The sequence below is a fragment of the Eulemur rufifrons genome, chromosome 7 (genome assembly GCF_041146395.1).
Source record: "Eulemur rufifrons isolate Redbay chromosome 7, OSU_ERuf_1, whole genome shotgun sequence".
Taxonomy (NCBI): domain Eukaryota; kingdom Metazoa; phylum Chordata; class Mammalia; order Primates; family Lemuridae; genus Eulemur; species Eulemur rufifrons.
Window position 1 is genome coordinate 139,211,187 of NC_090989.1, and position 20,939 is coordinate 139,232,125.

A 20,939-nucleotide genomic window follows, 5' to 3' on the forward strand; every position below is an offset into this window, starting at 1 on the left:
GTAATGAGCCCTTAATAAAAGATAGAGATGAGACTGTAGAGCAGTGAAGACAAGACACCTCCAATGAATGATGTGGGAACATTTATAAGGAGGAAAAATATTAAAATTGAACCCGTGTTTCTCACCATATACAATAATCAGTTCCATGTATATTAAAGACCTAAGTAGGTTAGCTTAAACTATCAATCATCATGAAGAAGAAAATAAAAGAATAACTGTATGACCTTGGGGTAGAAGTGTTGAAGGATTGTTTTAACCAGGAAAAAGGCACTAACCCTATAGCAAGAAAATTGATAAATTAGGTTTATGTCAAAAATTTAAAAGCCACAGGATAAGTTTATAACTCATATAACTGATGAAAGAATAGTACCCAAAATGTAAAAATTTATTCCAATTAACTAGAAAAATATATGCAAAGGACTTCAACACACTCTTTACCCAGGAGGAAATTTTAATGGCCAAAAAATATATGAAAAGTATTGAATTTCAGGATGCACTATGGAAATCCAAAACTACAATGAAATGTTCAACACACAGTCACCACTGTTGGCAAAAATTTAAAAGTTTTATAATCCTAAGTGTTGGTGAGGTTACTAAGCAACAGGAAGTCTTGAATGGGGAGTCACTTTTTATTTATCTTTGCAGCAAGGTAGTTAGCTATCAGCGCATCTGATTGCTTGAGTGTGTGTATGATGGGGGGCATAGGGTGAGGGTACTGACTTTGTTGGTTCAGAAAGAAAATAATGACTGCTATTATGTTGAAAAGGTCAAGTGAAATAAAGAATGTGCTGCCCTTTACAGTCCTGTTATTTCACTTCCAGGAGATAAGACAGGAAGCCATGAGGCCATTCAAAAGAACATTTATAGTGATGGATTGGAAACTGGGCCAGAATGTAAGGTAGAAAAACTGATGGCAATTCAGGTAGGAAGAAGTTAACGGAAAATCAAAAAGAATGAGTAATAGCAATCAAGGGAGTTGTGGGAACCTTAAAAAATACATACCAGAAGTGACTTGATCCTGCGGATAAAATAGGACTAAATGCATTCTATTTCCATTTCTATTTGGGTTTTGCATACCTTGGTTCGGGCTTTTGATAAAATCTTAAAGAGTTGGTTTGTTTAGCTTTTTAATTCTACCTTCAGGCTTGGATTTCAGGAAGTTTAGTTAAACTGGTCTTTAACTTTGGGGAAGACCATTTAAAAATTGGTACTAGTTAGCTATCTGAGACAGTATCCTGATTATATCTCATCTGTGCTTAAAAGCATATATTTATGAAATCAGCCATTCAGCATATAGTCAAGGGCTATATGTACCAAGTGTCTTACTAGGTATTGAAGACATAGGGGTATCTTCATGAAAATATTTATCTAGTGGAGTAGATAATAATCAAGTAAACTAAGGTGAAATTTCATCTGTTGCAAGTACTAGGAAGAAAAGTACACTGAACCTTTTCTGTTTTCTGGGAGATTACAGTGATCCAGGCAGAAAGGGGATTGGCAGTCTAAAGATCCTGTGGTGGTAGGGAATGAGGTGAGTCTGGAGGACTGAAAAATGAAAAGAAGGGAGGTAGTATGGTGTGAGATAAGACTGTAGAGTTATGTATGTAAGAGGTAGGCCATGTGTGGTTTTGACCATTGTGTTGAGAAGTGGAAGTTTCTCTGATTGTAAGAGATGAAGCCTTTGAATAGTTCAGAAGGAGTTGCAATATTTATCATATTTGCATTTTGAAAAGACCTTCCTTCTTGCAACATGGTGCACAGATTGGGGAATTAGGAGGTGGGCAGAATGGATGTAAGGAGATAATTAGAGACTATTTCAGTAGTCTAGTTAAAACATGACCTTGTTTTGATTTGTGTATAGGATGTGAGAGAAAAGAAACTCTTCAAGGATGGCACCTAGATTTATTTCTTCAATTTATGTGGTACTTTGAGAACACTAAAAGCAGATATAGTGTCTGTGTTTGTTTTAGGGTGGATGGGAGGTTTCTGATCATGAGTTTAGTTGAATGTTGAGTTTGAGATGCCTTTGTGACATTCAAGAAAAACATACCATGTGGGCAGTTAGGTGACACTGTTTTGGACATAATAAAGGTCTAGTTAGGGAGATAATATTAAATATGAAATGTCCGATTTTGAATCAAAAGTGAAGTTTATTGTATCTCAAACAAGAAGCAGTACAATTAATCAAAGTATATGCCTAAACTGTTGACACAGTTTTGCTATCATTATGGTAGCTTGCTTGTGCCAGCAGCTAAGAAGCCTGGAGAGCGAGTGGCAATGAAATTGCGAAAGGCATTTTCCACAGCTTGTTGAGAATTGAATATTTTTCCTTGCAAGAAATGGTCAAAAGCCTGGAAGAAGAAGTGGTAGTCAGTTGGTGCAAGGTCTGGTGAATACGGTGGATGACAGAGAGTTTCCAAGTCTACCTTCTGTAGTTTGAGCAGCATTGTTTTGGGGGACATGTGGTCTTGCAAAAGAATTGGCCTGTCTCTGTTGACAAAACTGGACTGCTTAATCGCAGCGCCTTCATTATTTCATCCAATTGGTTGCAGTAGACATCCGCTGTAATCGATTGACCAAGTTTCATGAAGCTGCAGTGGATAGTATCAGCGTTGGACCACCAAACACACACCATTAGCTTTTTTTTAATGATTATTCGATTTTGGACTGTGGTTGGGTGTTTCATCTTTAACCATTGTGCTGAATGCTTGTGATTATCAAAAAGAATCCATTTTTTATCACATGTAACAATACAGTGTAGAAATGGTTTGCCTTTATGTCATGACAACAAAGAAAGGCAAGCTTCAAGACGAGTTCTCTTCTGATGCTCATTTAATTCGTGCAGTACTCATCCATCCAGCTTCATTGTCTTGCCCTTTGTTTCAAATGGTCCAATATTGTTGGAATAATAATGTCAGACCTTGCTGCTGATTCACGTGTAGGTTGAGATGGATTCTCTTTCACTAAAGCTTTCAGCTCTTCATTATCAACCTTGGTCTCAAGTCACCAATATGGCTTATTTTCAAGATTAAAATCAACAGAATGGAACTTCTGAAATCATCAGTGTACTCTGCATTCATTAGCCACATCCTTCACAAACACTTCATTGATACTTTGAAGCGGTTCCACAACAGAACTCATATTAAAAAATAAAACATGAATTTTTGACTTGTCCATGGTTTCACAAAAATTGCTATAAAAAATTTTTGAAAGATAATCATAAGCCAAAACATGTGTTTGAAAGAATGAGGATGTAATTTCACAATAAAAAAGAAACCAAGAAGTGTCAAAGTGAAATGTCAGAAATATCAACGGTCAAACTCGGTACTTAAGGAAATCAGACATTCCATACTTAATAACCTAATGTTAGTGAATTGTGGGCATACTGGTAATAATTGAAGACCTAGATGTGACTGACATCTGTGATAGTGAATTAATGAGAAGATCTTAGATAGAGGAGGCTACCTCTATACTGAGTAGAGAAGGGGGCTAGAAAGGTGGGGGTGAGTATCAGGAGACTGTTGTAGTTACTAAAGCCAAAGGAAGAGAGTGATTCAATAAAGATGGGGAGAGGTCAAGAATTATGTAAAATGGGAAGTGAAAAATACTCCTCAGGAGAAATTTGGTTATGAAGTTGGAATCACATAGTTCCCTAAAACATGTTATTAATAATCCCCTGGAGTCAGTTTTTTAAAATGAAAAATTAGGTTGAAAATTTAAAACTTCGATTCTTACTAAAATACTAGGCCTCTTCCATTAAAATATTTTCACAAGTTTTGGGGTGCTACTCTTTTTGCTGTATGCTTCTTTTCTTTTTCTTTTTTTTTAATTTCAGCTTATTATGGTGGGTACAAAAGTTCAGGTTACATACGTTGCCCATGTACCGCCTATCCCCCCAAGTCAGAGCTCCAGGCGTGTCCATTCCCCAGACAGTGCGCATTGCACTCATCATGTAGGCATACACCCATCCCCTCCCCCATGCTTATTTTCTTATGGTGAATCTCTCTTTATGTAGTTTGTTTATGAATTTATGTGGGTCTCTCCAGAGCTGTTTTTGGTTTTTGCTTCTGGTGCTAATTCAGGTGTTTGATTCTTGTCTTCGATGTTAATTTCTTCTCTTGGGGATTGCTTGTAACTTTAGACTCTACTGTCATGCATGATATAAAGGTTAGTTTAGCTTTTTTATGGGAGCCTTTTTTTCCCCCTTGGGACAAGAAAAACTTTGTAACTTCATTGGTGGTAGGTAGTTTGTTTTCCATCTTTTGTTGGACAATCTTTCCCACGATCCTGGCTTTTAAAACACACTATTTTTGGCATTTGAGGATTTCCCTTTTTAAATTCAGCTCAGGTAAATACTTCTGAGGGGCAAGGGGAAAGAGCATTTCTAGCATTAGCGTAGTCTCCCATGTTGCTGGCAAACAAAGTTATTGCTTTACTTAAAATTCTGATTTTGTTGAAATCCTTTTCTCTCAGAAATTTGGATGTATTACTCCATTGCCTTGTAGCATCCAGTGCTTCCACCAAAAAATACAGTGTTAATCTGATTTTGTTATTCTTTTATGGAAAATCTTTTTATTTTCTTTGAATTATTGATTTGAAGTTGTACTTTATTCTTAGGATTTTTAAATTTATTGAGATGTATATGAGGTTCCCCTCCACCATCCTCTGTGGAGCATAGTACTCTTTTTTTTTTTTTTAAGATGAATGTAAGAACATCTGAGTCTCTCTAGATTTTTCTTAAATTTTTTCATGATACTTTTTATCATGTTCTAATTTGCTCTTCATTTTTGTGCTTTATACCATTTAGCCTATCTTTTACTTTATCTCAACAATCATAATTTTCCTGTTCAAAATATTAAATGGATGCATCATAAGTCTATTCACTATAGTAGCAGTATCCTGTAAGTGCTTCAGAGACACTACCTTGTTTTACTCATCATAGCTACCTTGTGATGTAGGCAATATTATTATTCCTGTTTTACAGATGAAGACACGAGAGCACAGAGAACTGAAAGTAACTTGCCCAACCAAGGTCACATAGCTAACAAAAGTGTGGAACTAAGATTCAAACCTATGCAGTATGATTCTAGAACCTGTACTCTTAACCCTTAGGTTACACTTACTTTCAGGGTACATTTGGCTTGTATTAGCCCTGGGAATGTGTTAATTCTTGTTTCTGCTTCCTGTGGTATTAATTTTTCTATTTGTTGATTTTGATGTTTAGCTTTCAGGTTGCTTACTTATCTCAGGTGTTTGATTTTTGGGATATATACTTGTTCTAGTATTTGAACAGTCTGTCGAAAAATGCTACAAAGCTTACATCTAGTGATTGTTGGAGGGGTGGTCATGACTTGCTGCTGGGAAGAATGTATCAAACTGATTTGAAGTGTGAGGATTTCCTATTCATCTTCTGTGTATCCAGCATTATTCTGCTTCTTAACTCAACTTGTCTACATGTTGTGCTCCTGTCTCAAGCAGGTACCTCTGATGTCCACTTCCCTGCTTGACAACAGTGGGGCAAGGGGGCCTATCTGACTGGATGTTCCTAATACTATTATCCTGAGATTGCTCCAGGGTTCTCTCTCACCCACCCATAGGTGCTTTATACTAAACGTGGGATATCTCTGGCATTCCCTCTGTGATTTGCTTCTGCTTGCATTTTAGGCTTTAGTTTCCTCAGTTTAATTTCTTCTTGTTTGTGTATTCTTTTAGAAATTAATTAGAATATCTCTTTAAGGTTATATTCTTGCTTTACAGTGCTGCTATGCTTTAGTCTCTTATTTTTTGTGTTGCTATAGTTTTTCTTTATTCCTGTACTTTTTAGGTTTGCAGGATTTTTGGATATTATGTTGAGTGTGCTCCTTCTTCCATTTTGATGGTGTCTTCTGTCAGTGGTTCTTAATTTTTTGAGTCATGGACTTCTTTGACCATATATTGAATTCTGTGGGCCTTGCCACTTTGTTCATCCAAATTTATAGCTTTCTACCACCTGGACGCCAAGCAATGGCCAAATGTTAATTTGAGCTTTACTAGTTTTGTAGGTCTGGGGTTTTTTGAGGTGGGGCGCAGAAGGGAGTTTTGGGTTTTAATTATATTAGAGGTATAAGCATATTCCTATGATATTTTCAGATTATTTTGTTATTCAAGTTTGAGAAAAATTGCTATGAAAGATATTTATATCTGTAGCCACAGAGTTTAATATAAAGAAATATAGACCTATTTCTTTCTGTTAAGTAGTTTTATAACATTTCTTTTTTTCTTCTTTTCTCTAGGTTTAACTATAGATCAACACATCATCTTGCATCTCATGGGTTCTATGAATTTTTAAATTGGTTTGATGAAAGAGCATGGTATCCACTAGGAAGAATAGTAGGCGGTACTGTAAGTATATTACCAGTTATTTATGTTAATTATAAAATTTTATTGTTATTTAAGTAAATCATTTATTGCTAGGGTGACAGGGGTTCTGGAAAGCTTTGTATAGTATAATGATGAAAGAGCATGGTATCCACTAGGAAGAATAGTAGGTGATACTGTAAGTATATTACCAGTTATTTATGTTAATTATAAAATTTTATTGTTATTTGAGTAAATCATTAATTGCTAGGGTGACAGGGATTCTGGAAAGCTTTGTATAGTATAATGTATAATCAACCATTTAGTTTGCTTTAGACTGTTTTCATGACACCTCCCCCTACCTCCCAACCTGTTTTTGGGTTATCTCACACTAGCTACTCTTTAACAAGTGCTAGAGACCAGGTAAGGGATCTGCTATCACAGTGTATCTCATGTTCAGGTTTTTTTGTGTGTGTTTGCTTTATTCTATAGCAACTTGGTTGGAAAAAACCTTCTGGAAAGGAGATAGAAATTTAGAATAATCCGGTAATTCTAATTTTTCAGGCCCCAAATCTCCCCTAAATTATTCCAAGTATTTGGGTATCCATTACAGTTCATGGAGACTTTTGATGTCCAGAAAGATGACATAAGGGAAAATATTTGGAGATATAAGGAGAATTTTGAAGAAAAGGTGAAGGACAAAGCAGCACTGTTTTGTATTGGTGAAATATGTTTGATTTTTTATCAGTTACACCAGAGGTTTATCAATTTTATTAGGTTTTTTCTTAACCCAAAAAAACTTTTGACTCTGCTGATTGTCTTTAGTATATATTTGTTTTCTGTTTCATTTCAGTTTGTTTTTTTCCTTCCACTTTCTTGTGTTTATTTTGATTTTTTTTTTTTTTTGGACTAATCGAGATGGTTTACTCAACTATTGTTTGTTATTAATGGATGCATTTTAAAGCTATAAATTTCAACACTAATCACTATATTAACAGCATTTGATAAGTTTTGAGCTATAGTACTTTTATCATTGCAGTCAAAATTTTTGTATTTCAATTTCCATTATAATTTCCCCTGATTCATGGGTTATTTAGAATTGTATTTAACTTCAAGACATAAAGGGAATACATAGTTATCTTTTTTCTTTATATCTCAAATATATTGTGGATAAAGAACAAATTCTATGCAATTTCAATTATTTAAAATTTATTGAGACTTGATTTGTGGCCTGGGATATATCCACATTTTGTAAATATTCCCTCTATATTTAGAAAGAATATTCTCCATGATAGATGTTGTGTTTCTAGTCTGGGGCATCTTCACATTCTTAATATATAAATAGAGATCAAGATACAACAGAGTAGTTACGATGGTCTCTAGTATGAATTATAGAGGTATTAAATGGTAGTAGATACAGTAGATGGCTATTACCTGCAGTTCTTGTGGTGCTAATCTTATATACCTTATTGTATTAAGATTTAATGACTATGGTTTATTTCCTTGTGCGTTTATAACTTTTTATCTTGAATTCATCCTCAATGGAAGCCTGTTTTCTCTGAGACTCTTGATATCCTGGGACTTGGGACCATCCCTGTAATCTTTCTCATTTGCCTTTGCCGAAGCCCTTAGGGGTTTCACTGGTTTTAGGACAATTGTAAGAGGTTATTTCTCAGCTTGTGGTTTATTATATACCTAATGTTATTATAAATGTGGAACCCGCATTCACACATCTGAACAAGTTTTTTATTTCTCCTTTAGGACTTTGTTTCTACTCAAAGCTTTGGAAGGAAAGCAAAGTTCCTTAGTGCTTCCCTTGATAGATGAGTAGAATGACATTGTGCTGGAATTAAGTCTTCTCTCTGATCCTTATGTTATGTGAAAACCCCCTATTTCCAGTCCCTAGGTCCTATATCAGGCCTGTTTGGCTTTTTTCTTCTTCTTCTTCTTCTTCTTGTGGGCTCCCATGACAGCAATACCTATTTTGAGTTTCCTCTTCATTTTTGACATCTTTAGAATTCCCTGTCTTTTGAGCTTGAATGTGCCTTTTTTGTTGTTGAGGGTTTATTTATTTTTGGTCCTTTTGTTTAGTACTTCTATATATTTTAGCTGATTTGTGTGTCAGCTCAGTCTGCCATATAATATGGATATATTGACTTACCTTGAGAGTTATTTTCAAATTCACTTTCATTTCTTTCAATATTGCTGACAGAATCATACATTGGGACCTAGTGTTGAATGTGAAATGGAACAAAGATTTTATTTTTTATGAATGGTGATGAATTACCACATTTTTTTCTTCCCTTCCTTTTTCCATGCATGCAGTAGGTATTGAACATCTATCTCCTCAGTGCCATTTATAGTTCTGGGTACCGGAGAAAATTTTCCTGCTATTCTGGAGCTTATATTCTTGTAAGTGTAGGCAGTTCATAGACAATAAATAAGTAAAATGTATAGTATGTCAAATGATAAGTTCTATGGAAAAAAAGCAAGGGAATGTGTTAAAGACTATGCAGGGGTTTGCAGTTTTAAATAGTATAGGCAAGTGATTTGGGAGGCCAAGGTAGGAGGAGCTCAAGACCACCCTGAGCACCATAGTGAGACCTGGTCTCTACCAAAAAAAAAAATTAAAAAACAAAATAGCCGGGCATGGTGGTGTGTGCCTGTAGTCCTTGGGAGGCTGAGCCAGGAGGATCGCTTGAGCCTGGGGGTTGGAGGTTGCAGTGATCTATGAGCATCCCATTGTACTCTAGCAGATGTAAATGCATATATTAATCACTGAAAAAGATCACTCAAAAGAATCGTTCAAAAAGAATGTGCTACTTACTGTTCTTTGAATCTTTTCAATATTTGATATTCCCTTTTTAGAGCAAGGGTGAGTATAATTGTTAACTGGCCTCTTCTAGTTTATTATTTTCCTTTTATCCTTAAGTACTTCAAGTGGCATAAAAACTTTAAACCTTTCACTAGTCCCAAAACATTATCCTTCAATTCACCAACTGACTGGTCCTTCTTTTCCTAGCTAGAGTTGTTTACTTTCCAAATTTTGGGCTTGAAAGGAAGAGAGACTTTTTATAAATACTAATTATGTAATTTTGCACATAATTTTTAATTTCTTTTTTTTTTTTTAAGAGACAGGGTCTTGCTCTGTTGCTTAGGCTGGAATGCAGTGGTGCAGCATAGTTCACTGAAGCCTGAAACTCCCCGGCTCAAGCAATCCTCCCAATTAGCTAGGACTACAGGCACACAGCACAACACCCAGCTAATTTTTCTTACTTTTTTTTTTGTAGAGACTGGGTCTGCTATATTGCCCAGGCTGGTCTCGAACTCTTGGCTTCAAGTGATCCTTCCACCTCAGCCTCCTGAGTCACTGAGATTACAAGCATGAGCCATCACACCTGGCTTGCACATAAATTTTCTTTGTCTTCTCTCAACTTTTCTCATTTCCTTATACACGCCCAAGTATAGGCAAAATTGGAATGTGTTAAAACCCCGAACTTGAGGGTAAGTTAGACTAGGACACTGCTTTAGAAAGAAAAAAAAAAAATGGGATCAGTAAGAAAGTTACCTACAGTTTAACACTGTTAAACATTTTCAGTTTAATCATTGTTTTATATTTTCTCTGTTCTTTTTTCATTTTAATGTGTAGTCTTTCACATACAAGCTTGTTCTTTGCATCCAATCCAAAAAGGTTTTTTTTGTACTTTGTAATGAAGGCAAACTATTTTGAGATCTTGTTCTCAAACTTACTCTAAACTATGTAATAATAAAGAAGAGGACTTAACATTAGTATTTTCATGTATCTCATTTTATATGTAATTACATTTTTAATTTTTTTCTTCCTAGGTTTACCCAGGGTTGATGATAACAGCTGGTCTTATCCATTGGATTTTAAATACATTGAACATAACCGTTCACATAAGAGATGTATGTGTGTTCCTTGCACCAACTTTTAGCGGCCTTACATCTATATCTACTTTCCTGCTTACCAGAGAACTTTGGAACCAAGGAGCAGGACTTCTAGCTGCTTGTTTTATTGCTATTGTACCAGGTTACATATCTCGGTCAGTAGCTGGATCCTTTGATAATGAAGGCATTGCTATTTTTGCACTTCAGTTCACATACTACTTATGGGTAAGTAACACTTAATGTTTTGCTACAATTAATACCCATGACCTTTCTGCTGAAATGCTTTAGGTTGTACACATTTGTCTTTTACCAATTATAATTATACTTGTATACTGAGATTTCTATTACTGTTCATAATAAATTTAATAATGGGTAACATTTTAAAATATATCAGGTACTGTTTTTTTCTCTAGTTGTATATAACCAGATTAAAATACAGATAAGAATTTTCACAACAATCCTGTTATGCCTAATTTATAAATGATGATAATCCTTTCATTATAAGTCATAGCTCCAAAAAAGGGAGGCTATTAAAGAACAACATGTTGGGATTTTCTTGTTTGTTTCTTTGTTTGGGGGAAGAGAGGTAACAAATAGTACGTAGGAAAGTTGAAATGCAGTTTGATGGCTTGGAATTTTAAATTGTTTCCAAAACTAACATTATGTATTTAGCTATTGCCAAGTTATTTAAACTTACTGGTGGTTCCCTCCCTGCCCCACATGGAATATGATGGCACTTAAATTATTGGGTTCATAAAGCTTGCATTTATTTATTTATTATTTTAACTTTAGCTTATGCTCATACTTTTTTAGTGATGGAAATTGCCAAAAATTATGTGTCAATACTTTTTTGTGTATTTAATTAAGTATATTTTTAGGTTATCTAGGTGGATGGCAGCATACTTTTTCTCTTTAATAATTAATTGTTTAAAACTACTTGGCCAATGAGTATTTTTGCTCTGGCATGGAAGTCCAGAGAAGAATGTTTACAGTGTGATCAATATAGATAGTGTTTTGATTTGAATTTAAAAGAGAAGAAAGAAAAGTACCTATGGAGAGGAAGGTGATGACAATGCTGTTGTACTCATCAACAAATATGTTTAAAAACTTTTTGTTTATTGTGCGCAGCTGAGAAAAAAAACCTTAAAAATTGAAAGCTCTGTTTAATGCCTCTTAATACACAATATTTTTAATTATAAAAATACATGTAAATGTAAATAGATCTTGATAGTATGATGCCAAGTGGAAAAATAAATTACAGTAGAATATATACAATATGATAAATCATTTATGTAAATTTTAAGTAGTACAAACTATCCTATGTTTCTTTATGCCTATTTATAGTGAAAGTATAAAAATGTAATATATAACCTTTTTATACACCAACTTTATGATAGTGGTTTTTTTGAGGGTGGATGGGAAGGTGACACTGAGGTGAGAAGTAATGGAGTGTCAACTATATCACTAAAAAATTTTCAGATAAAATCATCTGAAGCAAATGTGGCATATTTATATATGAAAGTCTGGATAGCTAGGTTTATAACTGTTTTAATAGGCTTTACTCTTTTATATTTTTTAAATATATGATAATCCATTTATTAATAGAAAATAAAATGTCCTATTTGTAGGAAGTTTAGATAATAGAAAAATATGAAGAAAAAATCATCCAGAGATAACTACCATTTGAATTTGGGCATATTTTTGAACTTTTTTATGCTTTTAAGAAAGACAAATAGGCATTGTATTCTAGATATAGTTTTGTAACTTTATATTCTTTTAACACATCATAGGTTTGGACCATTGAAATAGTATCCTAACTGGCATCTTAACCAACTTTCAACCTTTTTTTAAATTTGATTTTTAAAAATTTAGGCAAAATTCATATAACATATTTAGTGTGTATTTGAGCCATTTTAAAGTGTACAATCAGTGCTTTTTAGTATATACATAATGTAGTGAAACTATCACTGCTGTCAATTTACAGAACATTTCATCAACCTAAAAAGAAAACTTGTTCCTCCCAATTCTCTCCTCCTTCTGTTCTTTGGTGATCACTAATCTACTTTGTGTTTCTGTGGACTTACCCATTCTAGATATTTCGTGTAATAAAATCTTACAATGTGACCTTTTATGTCTGTCTGTCTTTCACTGTGTGTATCAGTACTTCATTTCTTTTTTTCCTCCAGTTTATTTGGTAAAATAAACAAAACTTACCATCTTATCTTTTTTTCTGTTGTTGTTTTTTTTTTGAGACAGAGTCTCACTTTGTCACCCCGTGCCTTGGTCTCCCAGGGTGCTAGAATTACAGGCATGAGTCACACACCCAGCCTCTTAATCTCTTTTTAAAAAGTGTACAGTGGTATTAAATACATCATAACGTTGTACAACTTTATCACTACCATCCATCCGCAGAATTCTTTTCACCCTCTAAAATGAAACTCTGTACCCATTAAACGATAGATTCTCCCCTGATAACCACCATTCTAACTTTCTGTCTCTGATTTTGATTTCTCTAAGTACTTCCTATAAGTGGAATCATACAGTATTTGTCTTTTTGTGACTGGCTTATTGTACTTAGCATAATGTTCTCAGAGTTCATCCATGTTATAAAATATGTCAGAATTTCATTCTTTTTTAAGGCAGAATAATATTGTGTATATATACCACATTTCGCTTATTGATTCATCCATTAACAGACACTTGAGTTGCTTATACATTTTAGCCATTGTGAATAATTCTGCTCTGAATATGGTGTTGTTCTTGAGACCTTGCTTTCAACTCTTTTAGATAAGTACCCAGAAGTGGAATTGCTGGATCATATGGTAGTTATATTTTTAATTTTTTTAAGGAACCACCATACTATTTTCCATAGTGGCTATACCATTTTACTTTCCCACCAGCAGTGCACAAGGGTTCCAGTTACTCATGTCTTCAGCATCACTTGTTTGTTTTTTGATAGTAGTCATCACCTGGTGGATATAAAATAGTATCATTATAGTTTTGATTTTCTTTAGCCTAACGATTAGTGAAGAACATCTTTTCGTGTGTTTATTGGCCAATTATATCTCTTTGGAGAAATGTCTATTCAAATCCTTTTCCCAATTTTTATTTAGGTTTTTTGTTGTTGACTTTTAGGAGTTCTCTATATATTCTGAATATAAATCTCTTATCAGATACGTGATTTACCCATATTTTCTCCCATATTGTCAGTGTCTTTTGATACACAAAATAGTTCAATTTTCATGAAATCCAATTTGTCTTTTTTCTTTTGTTATCTGTGTCTTTGTTATAGCCAGGAAATCATTGCCAAATCCAGTATTGTGAAGCTTTTGCTCTGTTTTCTTCTAAAAGTTTTATAGTTTTAAGTCTTAGATTTAGGTCTTTGATCTATTTTCAGTTAATTTTTGTATATGGTGTTGGATAGGATCCAACTTCATTCTTTTGCTTGTGGATTTCCAGTTTTCCTAGCATTGTTTATTGAAAAGATTGTCCTTTCCCCATTGAGTGGTCTTGGCACCCTTGTCAAAATCATTTGACCAGATACCTGAGCATTTATTTCCAGGCTCTGTGTTCTGTTCCTTAGGTTTATGTGTCTGTCTGTATGTCAGTATCACACTGTTTTGATTATTAAAGTTTTGTGTGGTAAATTTTAAAATCAGGAAGTGTGAATCCTCTAGCTTTGTTATTCTTATTCAGGATTGTTTTGGGTATTTGGCGTCCCTTGAAATTCCATGTGAGTTTTAGGACAGGTTTTTTTTATTTCTGCAAACAATATCATTGGGATATTGATAGGGATTACATTGAATCTGTATATCATTTGGGGAGTAGTATTGAAATTTTAACAATAAAAGTCTTATAATCTGTGAAGATGGGGTATATTTCCATTATTTATGTCTTTAAATTCTTTCAGTAATGTTTTGTAGTTTTCATTGTACAACTCTTTCACCTTGTTTAACCTGATTTCCCAGTATTTTATTCTTTTTTGTGCTATTGTAAATGAAATTGTTTTGTAATTTCCTTTTCAGATCCTTCGTTGTTTCTGTATAGAAATGCAACTGATTGTTGACTTTGTATCCTACTCCTTTGCTGAATTCCTTTATTAGTTCTAACAGGTTTTTTTCTTTGTGGAATCTTTAAAGTTTACTTAGATGCAAGAGTATATCAACTGGGAACAGAGATAATTTTACTTCTTCCTTTCCAATTTGGATGCCTGTTATTTCTTGCTCTGGCTAGAATTTCCAGTAGGTTGAATAGAATTGGTGAAAACAGCATCCTTGCCTTGTTTCTGATCTTAGAGGAAAAGCTTTCAGTCTTTCACCACTGAGTATGATGTTTGCTATGGGTTTATTTGTATGGCTTTTACTATATTTAGGTAGTTTCCTTCTGTTCTTAGTTTGTTGAGTGTTTTTTATGATGAAAGGCTATTGGATTTTGTCATGTTTTTTTCTGTATGAATTGAGATGATCATGTGTTCCCCCCCTTTTGTGTTAGTGTAGTATATTACATTGATATTTTGCTATGTTGAATTATCTTTGCATTCAGGAATAAGTCCCACTTGATCATGGTGTATAATCTTATTAATGTGCTGCTGAATTTGGTTTGCTAGCATTTTCTTGAGGATTTTTTTTGTTTGTTTGTTTTTTGTTTTTAAGACAGAGTCTCCCTTTGTTGCCTGGGCTAGAGTGAGTGCCATGGCATCAGCCTAGCTCACAGCAACCTCAAACTCCTGGGCTTAAGCGATCCTCCTGCCTCAGCCTCCCGGGTAGCTGGGACTACAGGCATGCGCCACCATGCCCGGCTAATTTTTTTTATATATATATATACATATATATATTTTAGTTGGCCAGATAATTTCTTTCTATTTTTTTTTTAGTAGAGACGGGGTCTCACTCTTGCTCAGGCTGATCTCGAACTCCTGACCTTGAGCGATCCACCCACCCTGGCCTCCCAGAGTGCTAGGATTACAGGCGTGAGCCACGGCGCCCGGCCTTCTTGAGGATTTTTGCATCAATGTTCATGATGGATATCTGTGTATATAGTTTCTTGTAGTGTCTTTGTCTAGTTTTGGTATCAGGGTAATACTGGCATCATAGAATGAGTTAGGAAGTGTTCCCTTCTCTTCATTTTCTTGGAAAAGGTTGAGAATGATTCATGTTAGTTCCATTCTTTAAATATTTTGGTAGAATTCACCAGTGAAGCCATCGGGTTCAGGGCTTTTCTTTGCTGGGAGATTTTTGATTGTTGATTGAATCTCCTTACTAGTTGTCGGTCTGTTCAGATTTTCTATTTCATCATGAGTTAGTTTTGGTGGGGTTTTGTGTTTCTAGGCATCTGTCCATCTATGTTATTCAATTTTTTTTTGGCATACTAGAGTTCATAGTATTCTCATAATCCTTTTTATTTTTATAGAATCAGTAGTAGTATCCCCACTTTCATTTCTGATTTTAGTAATTTGTATCTTTTTTCCTTTGTCTGGCCAAAGATTTGTCAATTTTATTGATCTTTTCAAAGAACCAACTTTTGGTTTCATTGATTTTTCTCTATTTTTTGCTCTATTCTCTATTTTACATATGTGCTGCGAAGGTCAGCACTCTCTATTTTGTTTATCTCTGTTCAGATCTTTATTATTTATTTGATTGCTTCTTTCTGGTAGCTTTGGGTTTAGTTTGCTCTTTTCCTAGTTCACAACTTAAACTGTAAAGTCAGGTTTTTGATTTGAGATTTTTTTTTCTTATTTTTGAATGTAGGCATTTATAGTTATAAATTTTCCCCTTGGCACTGCTTTCATTGTTTCCCATAAGTTCCGTTATGTTGTGTTTTTCTAGATTTTTTTGACCCATTTCTTAAGAGTTTGTTGTTTGATTTCCACAAATTTGTTTATTTCCCAGTTTTCCTTCTGTTACTGATTTCTAATTTCATCCTATTGTTGTTGGAGAAGATACTTTGCATGATATCTAGCTTTTTAAAAATCTGATGAGACTTAATTTGTGGCCCAACATATATCCTGGAAAATGTTCTGTGTATACTTGGCAAGAATGTGTATGTTGCTGTTATTCAGACAAGTGTTCTGTATATGTCTGTTAGACCTAGTTGGTTTATTGTGTTGAGTCCTCTATTTCCTTCTGTCTGGTTGTTCTATCCATTATTGAGAATAGGATATTGATATCACCAGTTATTGTAGAACTTTCTATTTCTCCCTTCAATTATACCAGTTTTTATTTCTTATATTTTGATGGTCTATTAGGCATGCAAATGTTTATAATTGATATTATCTTGTTGTGTTGAACCTTTTATTAATATATATTGTCCTTTCTCTCTTGTAACCTTTTTTTTTTATTCAAAGTCTTTTTTCTGACATTAGTATAGCCACCCCTGTTCTCTTTTGGTTACTGTTTACATGGAATATCTTTTTCTGTCCTTTCACTTTCAGTCTATTTATGTCTTTGGATCTAAAGTGAGTTTCTTCTAACAGCATGTAGTTGGATCATGTGTTTTTATTCATTCTGCCAGTCTGCCTTTTGATTGGAGAGTTTAATATACATTTAAAGTAATTACTGGTAAGGAGGGACTTCTGTCATTTTGCGATTTGTTTTCTATATGCCTTACAGCTTTTTTGTCCCTTATTCCTGCGTTACTGTGTTTTGTGTTTAGTTGATATTTTGGTAGTGAAACATTTAAATCCTTTTCCTTTTGTGTATATCTGTGGATTGCCTTTTTACTCTATTGATAATGTTCTTTACAGAGTAGTTTTTAGTCTATTTTCTTTTGTTGCTTGTCTTTTTGGTGTCATATTTAGGAAACTGTTGCCTAAAGGTCATGAAGATTTATACCTGTGTTCCCTTCTAAGCTTTTTATACTTCGAGTTCTTCTATTTAGGTCTTTGATCCATTTTGAGTCAATTTTTGTATATGGTATCAGTTAAGGGGTCCGGCTTCATTCTTTTGCATGTGGATATCCGGTTATCCTAGTATTATTTTCCCATTGAATTGGTTTAGCAACCTTGCCAAAAATCAATTGACTGTAGATGTATGGTCTATATCTGGGCTCTCAATTCTTATTCCATTCCATTGCTGTCTGTATGTGTGTCTTTGTGCCAGTACCATATAGTTTTGGTTACTGTAGCTTTGTGTAGTGCATTTTGAAATCCGGACGTGTAAGTCCTCCAACTTTATTCCTTTTCAAGATTGTTTGGGCTATTTGGGGTCCCTTGCATTTTCATATGAATTGTAGGATCAGCTTGTTCATCACATCATTGTTTTTTGAATTGGTATAATACTGTTTTATTAATTTAACAAAAATTTTTTTAGAGCACAGTATCGAGCAGGTGCTGTTTTATATGTTGATTATACAGCATTAAATGAAATTGATAATCTGGTAGGAGAAATTATGGATATCGTATTGCTTTGAAGGATTATAGAGAGACAGAACGATAAAGCATTCTTATTCAAGAACTGGGTGAGAGTTTTTCCTTTGTCTTCTTTTTAAAAATAAAATATTTAAAATAGATTTAATGTGGTAATAGCTCCAGTATTTGACATTAGAAGACCTGTGTTTGAGTTCTGGCATAAAAAGTCACTCTCTGACTCTTGGCAAGTTGGACATTTTTGAATCTCAATTTCCTCATAAATGAAACATAGAAAATGTTTTGCCTACAGTTATAATAGATAATGATGTTTATTCAAAGTTTGTTATTACCAATTGAAAGTGGAAATAATTATAGCCCTAACTACCCTGAAAAGTTGTTTTGTAGCCCAAATGAAGTTATGAAGGTAAAACTATTTTGTAATCTCTAAAATGTAAGGGTTATATTGCCTGCTACTCCCTCATCTGGTGTTTTTATTTTTAAACCAACTCTTTTACAACGTATATGTTTTTAAAATTTAAAAGATAAAACATTCTGTGTCATAGCATTATTGTTTTTTGCAGCACTGTTGCTGTTAAAAGCTTGCATTGACAGAAACATTTTTGGATACGCTTTTGGATTTGTGTTCTACAGAGATATATTAATATAATCTTTTTTCTTCATGATCCAATGATTAAGAATACAGTCTGGAGCCAAACTGTCATGGTTTGGTTTCCTCTTCACTTGATTTCCAGTTCTATCACTGGGCTTACTTTAAACTCCCCACCCTGTGCCTATTTCATCAACTATAAAGTGGAAGTAATAGTATCTACCTCATACAGCTTAAATAAGTTAATACATGTAAAAGTATAGAACATTATGGAAAGATAGTAATAGATGAGTACTTGTTTGTCATTATTACTTCTATTATTATTTACCAACACCAGAGCTCAGGATTTAGAAAAGTACTTAACTAATGCAAATAAAATAGTACATGGGACACTGTTTATCATATTGCCTCTTACAGATTTTTTTTTTTTCCTCCAAGGTTTCCTTCTACGCCTTTGTAATGAACCGTCTCTTTTCTCTACCCCATATTTCTGGCAACCACTGATCTAATCTCTTTATATATATCTGTATAGTTTGGGGAATTTCTTTTCTGTATGTCATATGACTAGAAACCGACAATAGGGGTAACCCTTTGTGCCTGCTTTCTTCACTTAACATGATATTTTTGAGAGTGTCATCCATGCAGTTGCATGTTTTATTAGTTTGTCACTTGTTGCTGAGTCATCTTCCATTGTATGGATGTACTACAGTTTGTTTTCCAGTTTTTGTCAGTTATCAGTAAAGTGGCTATAAATGTTTACATATGGGTCTTTGTGTGGGCATATATTATAATTTCTTTTGGGTAAATGCCTACGCATGGTTTGTGTAATAAGTGTATGTTTAACTTTATAAAAAGCTGCTGAAAAGTTTTCCAAAGTGACTTTGTTCATTTTGCATTCCCTCCACCTAATGCATGAGAGTTGTATTTACTCTATTTCACTATCACACGGTTTGGTCAGATTTTTAAATTTTTAAATTTTAGCCATTCTTGTAGGTAGGTAGTAGTATTTCATGGCTTTCTTTTGCTTTTCCCCAGTGACTAATGTGTATGTTTTCGTATATTTATTTGTCATCCGTCTTATTTGGAATAATCTGTTCAAATCTTTTGCCCATGTTTTATTAATAGTTGGGTTGTTTTCATACTATTGAGGTGTAAGAGTTCTTTATACATCCTGGAGATAAGTTTTTTATCAGTGTTTTGCCAACATTTTCTCCAGCCTGTGGTATCCCTTTACAAAAAAAGTATCTAAGAGCAGAAATGTTCAATTTTGATGAAGTTTAATTTATCAGGTTTTAAAATTTTATTTTATTTTATTTTATTTTATTTCTTGCTTTTGGCATCTTGTTTGTTTGTTTTTGAGACAGAGTGTCGCTTTGTTGTCCAGGTTACAGTGCAGTGGAGTCATCATAGCTCACTGCAACCTCAAACTCCTGGGCTCAAGTGATCCTCCTGCCTCAGCCTTCCAAGTAGCTGGGACTAAAGGCGTGTCCCACCAGGGCTGGCTAATTGTTCTGTTTTTTGTAAGGACAGAGATTCACTTTTGCTTGGGCTGGTATTGAACTCCTAGCCTCAAGTGAGCCACCACACCTGGCCTGGTGTTGTATCTAACAAATCTTTGCCTACCTCAAGGTCACAAAGATTTTCTCATATGTTTACATCTAGAAATTGGATAATTTTAGGTTTTACATTCAGGTCTGTGATCTTTTTGAATTGATAATGGTCTATGGTGAAAAATAGGAGTTGAGGTTCTTTTTTGTTGTATTTGGATATCCGGTTCCAACATCACGTGTTGAAAAGACTATTCTTTCTTTGTTGAATTACCTACCTTGGTAGCCTTGTCAAAATTGGTTATATACATATGGGTCATTTGGAGACTTTTCTGTTGAAAGCAGGTAGCATGAATAATCTAGCTCTATTCCTCTTTTTCATAATTGTTTTGGCTGCTCTTAGTCCTTTGCTTACTGTAAATTTTAGAATCACATTATTAACTTCTTTAAAAAAAAAAAAAAAAGAAAGATAAAAAGCCTGCTGGGGATATTGATTGGAAGTACATTGACTCCGTAGGTCAGTTTGGGGAGAGTTGTTACTTTACCTGTGAATGTGATATCTCTTTCTACTTATTTAGGCCTTCTTTGATTTCTCTTAGTTTTTGCTTTAATCTTTCTGGATTATCGGGTTAGTAATTTGAGAACTTCTGTTATAAACATTTAAAGCTATAAAGTTCCCTCTAAGCACTACTTCAGCTGTACCTTACAAATTTTCTATTGAAAAATAATTTGCATAAAATTTGCCATTTTAAGATGTAGAATTCGTGGCTTTTAGTGTATTCACCAACTTATTACCACCATTACCACATTCTAATTACAGAACTTTTTTTTTTAGTTTTTAAAAAAATTTTTATGTATTCATGGGGTACAAGTATAATTTCACTACAGTTAAAGTCGGCCTTCAGTGATATAGAACATATTTACTACCCAAAAGAACAAAAGACGTTCTATAACAAAGATATCTGCACCCGAATGTTTATAGCAGCACGATTCACAATTGCGAAGATGTTGAAACAACCCAAGTGCCCATCAATACATGAGTGGATTAATGAAATGTGGTATATGTATATCATGGAGTACTACTCCCTTATAAGAAACAATGGTGATATAGCATCTCTTGTATTTTCCTGGAAAGAGTTGGAACCCATTCTACTAAGTGAAGTATCCCAAGAATGGAAAAATAAGCACCACATGT

At 34.1% G+C, this 20,939-nt stretch overlaps 1 protein-coding gene across 2 annotated transcripts in view; it reads left to right on the plus strand.

Annotated features, from left to right (window-relative positions):
• STT3B (STT3 oligosaccharyltransferase complex catalytic subunit B) overlaps positions 1-20,939 on the plus strand; it is a 106,376-nt gene that overhangs the window by 34,530 nt on the left and 50,907 nt on the right. Inside the window, exons 2-3 of one of the 2 annotated variants that reach the window (XM_069475471.1) lie at positions 6,273-6,381; positions 10,183-10,470. In XM_069475471.1, the coding sequence (XP_069331572.1) occupies positions 6,273-6,381; positions 10,183-10,470 (397 nt within the window). Of the gene's footprint in view, positions 1-6,272; positions 6,382-6,504; positions 6,536-10,182; positions 10,471-20,939 lie in introns of those variants that run through there. The other variant, XM_069475472.1, reaches the window with a different exon arrangement.